Source organism: Tachysurus vachellii, chromosome 14 (assembly GCF_030014155.1).
Source record: "Tachysurus vachellii isolate PV-2020 chromosome 14, HZAU_Pvac_v1, whole genome shotgun sequence".
Taxonomy (NCBI): domain Eukaryota; kingdom Metazoa; phylum Chordata; class Actinopteri; order Siluriformes; family Bagridae; genus Tachysurus; species Tachysurus vachellii.
In genome coordinates, this window is record NC_083473.1 from 1,925,972 (window position 1) to 1,933,471 (window position 7,500).

At 41.5% G+C, this 7,500-nt stretch overlaps 1 protein-coding gene across 1 annotated transcript in view; it reads left to right on the forward strand.

The window, feature by feature from the left end:
- The window catches only part of rps18 (ribosomal protein S18), a 4,165-nt gene extending 54 nt beyond the window's left edge, over positions 1 to 4,111 (forward strand). The window contains exons 1-6 of the mRNA XM_060887274.1: positions 1 to 43; positions 1,506 to 1,604; positions 1,682 to 1,768; positions 1,852 to 1,953; positions 3,814 to 3,905; positions 3,991 to 4,111. The exon at positions 1 to 43 is cut by the window's left edge and continues 54 nt beyond it. Coding sequence (XP_060743257.1) covers positions 41 to 43; positions 1,506 to 1,604; positions 1,682 to 1,768; positions 1,852 to 1,953; positions 3,814 to 3,905; positions 3,991 to 4,066 — 459 coding nt within the window. The 5' untranslated portion in view covers positions 1 to 40 and the 3' untranslated portion in view covers positions 4,067 to 4,111. The remainder of the gene's footprint in view (positions 44 to 1,505; positions 1,605 to 1,681; positions 1,769 to 1,851; positions 1,954 to 3,813; positions 3,906 to 3,990) is intronic.
- Positions 4,112 to 7,500: the final 3,389 nt, after the last annotated feature.

The following is a 7,500-nucleotide window of genomic DNA, read 5'->3' on the forward strand; positions in this document are numbered from 1 at the left end:
GATTTGCTTCACTTCCTCTTCGCGCGGAACAGCAGCCAAGATGGTGAGTGTGAGTTTGTTGTGAGAGACGAAGATGTAAAGAATCGTCCTGCATCCGCCTGGTTATGGCGCTGTAAAGGTGCTGAGGCGGTGTGTGTCACACAGGAGCTCCGTGTAGAGCTGAGATGTGTGTGTATTTTACACTGATGTTACAGATACGGGGATTAATGTGTCTCAGGTCGTGACGGGGTTTAGGTGTTACTCTGGGGTTTAATAAGTGTGTGTTCAGTCTGGGTTTAGTGTGTGTTTAGTGTCAGGGTCACTTTAGTCTCAGTTTAACTTTAGTCTCAGTGTGGAATTGTAGCTGTGAGAGAAACATTAACCGTGTTTGTGCTCTGACCTGGTAATGCTGTTAGCTTACATGCTAACGGCTAACGTTGTTCACCACAAATAACTACAGTGTGGGATTAGTGTGTTAATGTTGATGTGTGTAACACAGTCCAACACCATGAGATTAGTGTGTTAATGTTGATGTGTGTAACACAGTCCAACACCAGGGATTAGTGTGTTAGTGTGTAACACAGTCCAACACCAGGGATTAGTGTGTTAGTGTGTAACACAGTCCAACACCAGGGATTAGTGTGTTAGTGTGTAACACAGTCCAACACCATGAGATTAGTGTGTTAATGTTGATGTGTGTAACACAGTCCAACACCAGGGATTAGTGTGTTAGTGTGTAACACAGTCCAACACCATGAGATTAGTGTGTTAATGTTAATGTGTGTAACACAGTCCAACACCAGGGATTAGTGTGTTAGTGTGTAACACAGTCCAACACCAGGGATTAGTGTTAATGTTGATGTATTTAACACAGTCCATCACCAGGGATTAGTGTTAATGTTGATGTATTTAACACAGTCCATCACCAGGGATTAGTGTGTTAATGTTGATGTATTTAACACAGTCCAACACCAGGGATTAGTGTGTTAATGTTGATGTGTGTAACACAGTTCAACACCAGGGATTAGTGTGTTAATGTGTGTAACACAGTCCAACACCAGGGATTAGTGTGTTAATGTTGATGTATTTAACACAGTCCAACACAATGAGATTAGTGTGTTAGTGTTGATGTGTGTAACACAGTCCAACACAATGAGATTAGTGTGTTAGTGTTGATGTGTGTAACACAGTCCAACACAATGAGATTAGTGTGTTAATGTTGATGTATTTAACACAGTGTCCTGCACTGATGCTCTGAGGTTTTACACTCTGTGATATAAAGCACACACTTTTCTCTCAGTTTTCTGCTGAAACTGGAGTTTAAAGCTGAACAGAACAGCAGCAGAGTGAAAGGACGTATCTAAGAGATACAGAGTTCCTGACAGACGTGTGACCGCTGTGAACATTTGCTGGTTTCTGATTGGTCGATACCGTGTACCGGTCGACATGTACAGACATGTCGGATAACTATAATGTTTGTAAAACTGTCGTGTTGAGTGTAACCATGGATCCCTGTTTGTTCGCAGTCTCTCGTCATCCCTGAGAAGTTCCAGCACATCCTGCGTGTTCTCAACACGAACATTGACGGTAGGAGGAAGATCGCCTTCGCCATCACCGCCATCAAGGTGAGCCGAGATGCTCGTTTTACCTTTAGGTGTTTAAGTGAGTCCTGGATGATGCTGAGTAGTGTTTGTGTGTGTAGGGGGTCGGTAGACGATATGCCCACGTCGTCCTGAGGAAGGCCGACATCGACCTCAGCAAGAGAGCCGGAGAACTCACTGAAGATGAGGTACGGCGTCACTTCTTCCTCTTCTAGGTGTGAGGTCGCGTCACAATACGGTGCTGTCGAAAGGTTAACACTTTCCTCCGCAGGTCGAGAGGGTGGTGACCATCATGCAGAATCCTCGCCAGTACAAAATACCAGACTGGTTCCTCAACAGGCAGAAGGACGTTAAGGACGGCAAATACAGCCAGGTATGAGACGTGTCCTGCACCGCTGGTGTTAATCTCTCTGTACTGAGTGTGATGCCATGAATCCAGGATATAATTAGGGATGTACCGATCCGATATTTTGGATCGTTATCGGCGCCGATCCAAGCATTTTGAGTGGATCTGGTATCAGTGGTGCGTGACCGATCCAATTCCGATACCCGTGGTCATGGGTATCGCACTTTTCAGAGCGCCGCCAGCCGAATCCGTTCTGCCTGAGGAATGACTTAATAAATTAAACTCCATTCCGTGTTTTACCTACAGCATTGACCACGCTCCTGCTTCCTGAAATCTATGGGCTTCGGAACAATTATATATGTGAGACAGGACACGCCCACTTTTTATTTACTTCCAACACCCGTGGTGGTTGAATAATGTCAATTAACTAACTATTGCTTGAACGTATAAGAAAAATACACTTGTATATTAAATTACATTAATGTAAATAAATATAAATATTGTAGGAAATTTGTTACACAACCGCCTGCGACAGACAGACAAGTTTAGCAGGCGCCCTTTTTATTTACCTCAGAAAATAATTAAATTTAATAATTGCAGTATATATGGTTTAGATTGTTATACCACTAACTGTTAAATGTACTGTTTGTTACTGCATTAATGCTTTTTTTAAGGTTTCTTGTGTTTTCATTTTTCATACAGTAATATGGGCATTTTTGTATTTCTTCGCCAGAAACAAATAAATCTTAATAACTAAACGAGTTGTTTACATTCTTTAGTTTTAAAGGTAGAAAAGAACACAGATATCAGATCGGTATCGGCCGAAACCGGCAAACTCTGGTATCGGAAGAGAAAGTGGTATCGGTACATCCCTAGATATAATTAGTCTTAGTGCTGTGTTCACACCTGCAGTGTGTGTGTTCTGGATTGAATAAGCTGTAGTCAGGTGACCGCACAGACACCACTCCGGGTCAGAGACCGTGTGAGCGAGCTGGACTTGTCTAGCTCTAGATCGGACATCTTCGTGCTGAGTCTGATTTAGGATCTGATGGAGCTGAAACTTTTTATTTTTCTGTCCACTGTCTGATCTCAGCAGGGTCGAGTCATGTGTAATAAAAACTCAGCAGTTTGGTCCAGATGGTTTACTGTTCACTTGCATTCTAGTGCGAGATGGATGCATATAGAGTAGCGTCGTCTCCAGTGGAACATTAACTTTGTTTTTCCTGAGCAGAAGTATTAGCTGTTTCCTGGTCAATGCAGACTAATAAAGCACACGTTAGTGAAGAAGACATTTGTAACACATCTTTAACACCATAGTGTTGACCGCTAACTTGCCCCACCCACCTGATCCAACCCCAACGTTCACCTTCTGCTACTTAAGCAAAGCTGTGATCATCAAGTGACCAAGATTCTACACTTTCTTTTTTTTCCCCTCAGTTAAACAAACACAATGTGGTACTTGAAGTGCCCTTGTTGTGAGAGTGCATTGTGAACACGACACACTATTTATACTGCATGGAGAATCGTGCACACTTATGGGATCTGGAACGTGTCTAGAGTGTAGATGTGGTAAATAGTTGAGTCGTTGGTCCATGAGACGTAGGTCTTGTTTTCCTCATCACGCTGTTTCTAACATGGTTCCTAGTTTAAACCAGCGAAGTGAACTTTGGTTAGGTAACACTGTGTTTGTCTAAGTGACACTGTGTCATGCTGCAGCGAGGCTTTGTTAGTTTATCAAAAAAAGAAAGTAATTAAAAAATAAGCGTCGGGATTAAATTTAGCCGTGTAACAATCAGGACTCTGACAACTCGGTTCTCTGCTTGTGATTAAATGGAGGTTCAGATCTGACTTCAGATTTTTATTAAGGTTTAATTTGGTGTGTTTCAGGTCCTTGCCAACGGTCTGGATAACAAGCTGAGAGAAGATCTGGAGAGACTGAAGAAGATCAGGGCTCACCGTGGTCTCAGGCACTTCTGGGGGTGAGGATCAGTTAGATCAGTGTTTCCTGTAATGTAGGACGTGTTGATGCTGGTGTTCTGTACTGATTGTCTCTTTCTCCTCCAGTCTGCGTGTGCGTGGTCAGCACACCAAGACCACCGGCCGTCGCGGTCGTACCGTCGGTGTGTCCAAGAAGAAGTAAACGCTCTCCCTGCTCTCCGGTGTCAATAAAACCACAGTTCATAAACTCCATGATCTCTGCCTCTGTTTGTTGGTCTTCTGTGTTTAATTTATTGTCAGTTATTGTGATCCTTTGAGCTCCTAGATGTCATTGAGGTGAAAGTCTTAAACCTGCTCTGTAGTTTCACATAGGACTGAATCTGAGACTCCCTGTAAGGTCACACTTCCTTTATAAGGACCGTATAACATCCTCTAATAGCAGTTGTGATCAGTTTTTATATCACCTCTACTAGAGAAATGTGCTTACATGTTTATTACAGCTGTCTGGTGTTCAGTTTTAGACAGAAATGTCTTATTAAATCATAAATCAAATTGTCTCACACACATACAGGGTACAACATGCAGTGAAATGCTTTATGCATCTGTCTGGTATATAAGAATAAAAAGGAATGCAATTAGAGAGAAAAAAAATAAACCAAAACCAAAAGGAGATAAATAAAAGTAAAAACTACATAAGATATTAAAATGTATGCATATACATAAATGCATATGGCTTTAATGATCGTCCTTAAAGTGTCCATGTGCTGTATGGTGTGTGTGTAAAGTGGCACTGTGCTGTGGAAGTCCAGAGTTAAAGTATCGGTGCAAAAAAGTTGTGCAGAAAAACAGTGAAGATGGCGAGAGAGGTCCAGAACTACATCCTGGGTGTTCCCTGGTGTAGACCTCGAATGGCCTGTGGAAAGAAGCTTCTCATTCTCTCTGTGTTTGCTTTCAACCGTATACACTTGTATATCTGAGTCATGTGGTCTGCTGGTGGAACAGATGGACGATGTACAAGATGAATGAAGTTAACAAGCAGCTGCTTTTGTCTCTGCTGTTAGAGCTTCAGCTTTATCAGTGGAGAGCTTTGGTGCGGTTTGTTCATGCACACAATCATGTTTATACTGCAGTGATCTGATCTCGGTGGTTCTTTTGAGATGTATTAGATCTCGTTCACACTTGTACATGATGCTGTTTGCTTGTGATCAGATCCCTCAGTGTGTATTGAGTCCCTCAATAATGACCTCTGGTGGTCACCGAAAGCACTGCATCTTACAGGAATAACCAGGATGTGTTAACCAAAGGGCTCCTGACTGATTCATAGCTTTTACTCTAGTGCAGAATTGTTCTGTGTTTAAAGACAGAACTTCATGTACAGCCAGTGTAAAGAAATCACATGGTAAACTTCCACATTTTGTGTATTAAACTGTGTCTTCATTAGATTGATCTTCTGCTCTTAACAACTAAACACTGATGAATACTTTCACCTCAGGATCTATGAACTCTACACGATTACAGTGTATTAGACGTGGCCGCTGAAGGTCACTGTGTCACACGGACAGCTAGAAAAGTACATTTAGATAACTGTTTATTAATGGTGGGTTTCTGCCTCAAATGGTGTCTGATTTATAAACAAACTCCTCATCATCATCATCACACTCATTTAGTTCTTCATCAAATTGTTACCAAAACATTTCCCTTCATCGGAACTAAGAGGCTCGAACCCTGTTCCGGCACGACAAGGTCCCTGTGTACAAAACACAGAGCTCCATGAAGACGTGGTGTGGAGGTGAAGGTTGGACTAGAAGACCTCCTGTGTGGAGGTGTGAGGTGAAGCACTAAGCCACAAGAAGCCCACAAAATGTGTTTATTTCCATCTTTACACAATATCTTACTGCTGTGTGTGTGTGTGTGTGTGTGTGTGTGTGTGTGTGTGTGTGTGTGTGTGTGTGTGGAGGGTAAGAGGAAAGGTAGAAACTTTATAGTGTCTGATGTTTAAAGACAACACGCCGTCTCACACTGTATAACTTTATTCCTGTGTCTATCTTCATTGTTATTATTATTATTATTATTATTATTATTATTATTATTATTATTATTATTATTATTATTATTATTATTATTATTATTATTATTATAGGTCATTGTCAGGTTCATTCAGCAGTGAGGTATAAAAGTAAAACACACTTCACCTACAGGGAATGAAGTTATTAAATAATGAATAAACAGAATTCACCTAGAGATTAATGAAATGTTTCATGTTTAATATAATCACAGATTTACAGGTTTGTGTACAAAATAACAATTATAAATAAAAATAAAGTGATAAATAAAAATAAAATGAATGTTAAATGTATAATTAAATCTTATAGTGAAATATTACATGACCTGCTCGTGTATAGTGTCGATCGTGTGGGGGTTGAGACACGTGTGTCAGTGTGTAAGTGAGTGCAGAGGGATTAACGTGTGTGTGTGTGTGTGTGTGTGTGTGTGTGTGCGGGGCAGTGATTAGTGTGGTCAGTGAGTCTGTTGTGTGTTCAGCTAAACCATTAGCATATTAATGCTCTCTCTCTCTCTCTCTCTCTCTCTCTCTCTCTCTTTTAACATTTATCACCAGTTTAGTTCAACTTTAAATATCCGTCCCATTTCTGTGTCTCTCCCTTTCTTTCTCTCCCTTCCTCCCTTTCGGAACCCAGACTTCATCCTTTTCATTCGTTGTTCTTTCCCTTATTCTTTGGTTTTGTGTGACCCCCTCGCCTCAGCAAACACAAAACACACACACACACACACACACACACACACACACACACACACACACACACACACACACACACACACACTGAAAGGGTGAACACTCTGAAAGCAAGAAATGCAAACCACAGTCTCTCTCTCTCTCTCTCCCTCTCTCTCTCCCTCTCTCTCTCTCTCTCTCTCTCTCTCTCCCTCTCTCTCTCTCTGAGGTGAACGAGTGCAGAGTCGGAGTCGGGGCCGGTCAGAGGCGTGATGTCCATCCACAACTCCTGATTTTACTTTGGGACAAGAATTGCGTTTGGACAATCAGCTCCGGACCAGCAGGAACACCCACGTGAGGAGAAGAAGACAGGAGGAGATGAGGAGGAGAGGAGAGGAGGAGAAGAAGAGAGGAGGAGAGGAGGAGAAGAGGAGAGGAGGAGAATAAGAGAGGAGGAGAGGAGGAGAAGAGGAGAGGAGGAGAATAAGAGAGGAGGAGAAGAGGAGAGGAGGAGAGAAGAAGAAGAAGAGGAGAGGAGGAGAATAAGAGAGCAGAATGGAGTGAATGAGGAGAGACATGGGATGAGAGAAGGACAGAAGAAAAGATGAGTAACAGAAGAGAAGTAAACAAGTGGCTCCTAATTAAAAGGAGACGTGACGAGGAAAAGGAGAGATTAGGAGAGAGGAAGATGGAAGGAGAAAAGAAGAATGAACAAAAAAGAATGAAAAAGAAATCAAGAGGAAATGAAATTAACGACGAGGATCTGAATAAATGACTGGAAACATATTCGTTTTAAAATGAAGCCAATTCTGTTTTTTTTATTTAAAAATATAGATTTTAAAATTGATTCTTTTACAAAAACTAAAAGGTAAAAATAAATAAGAGCTTTTTATTTAGTTATAGAT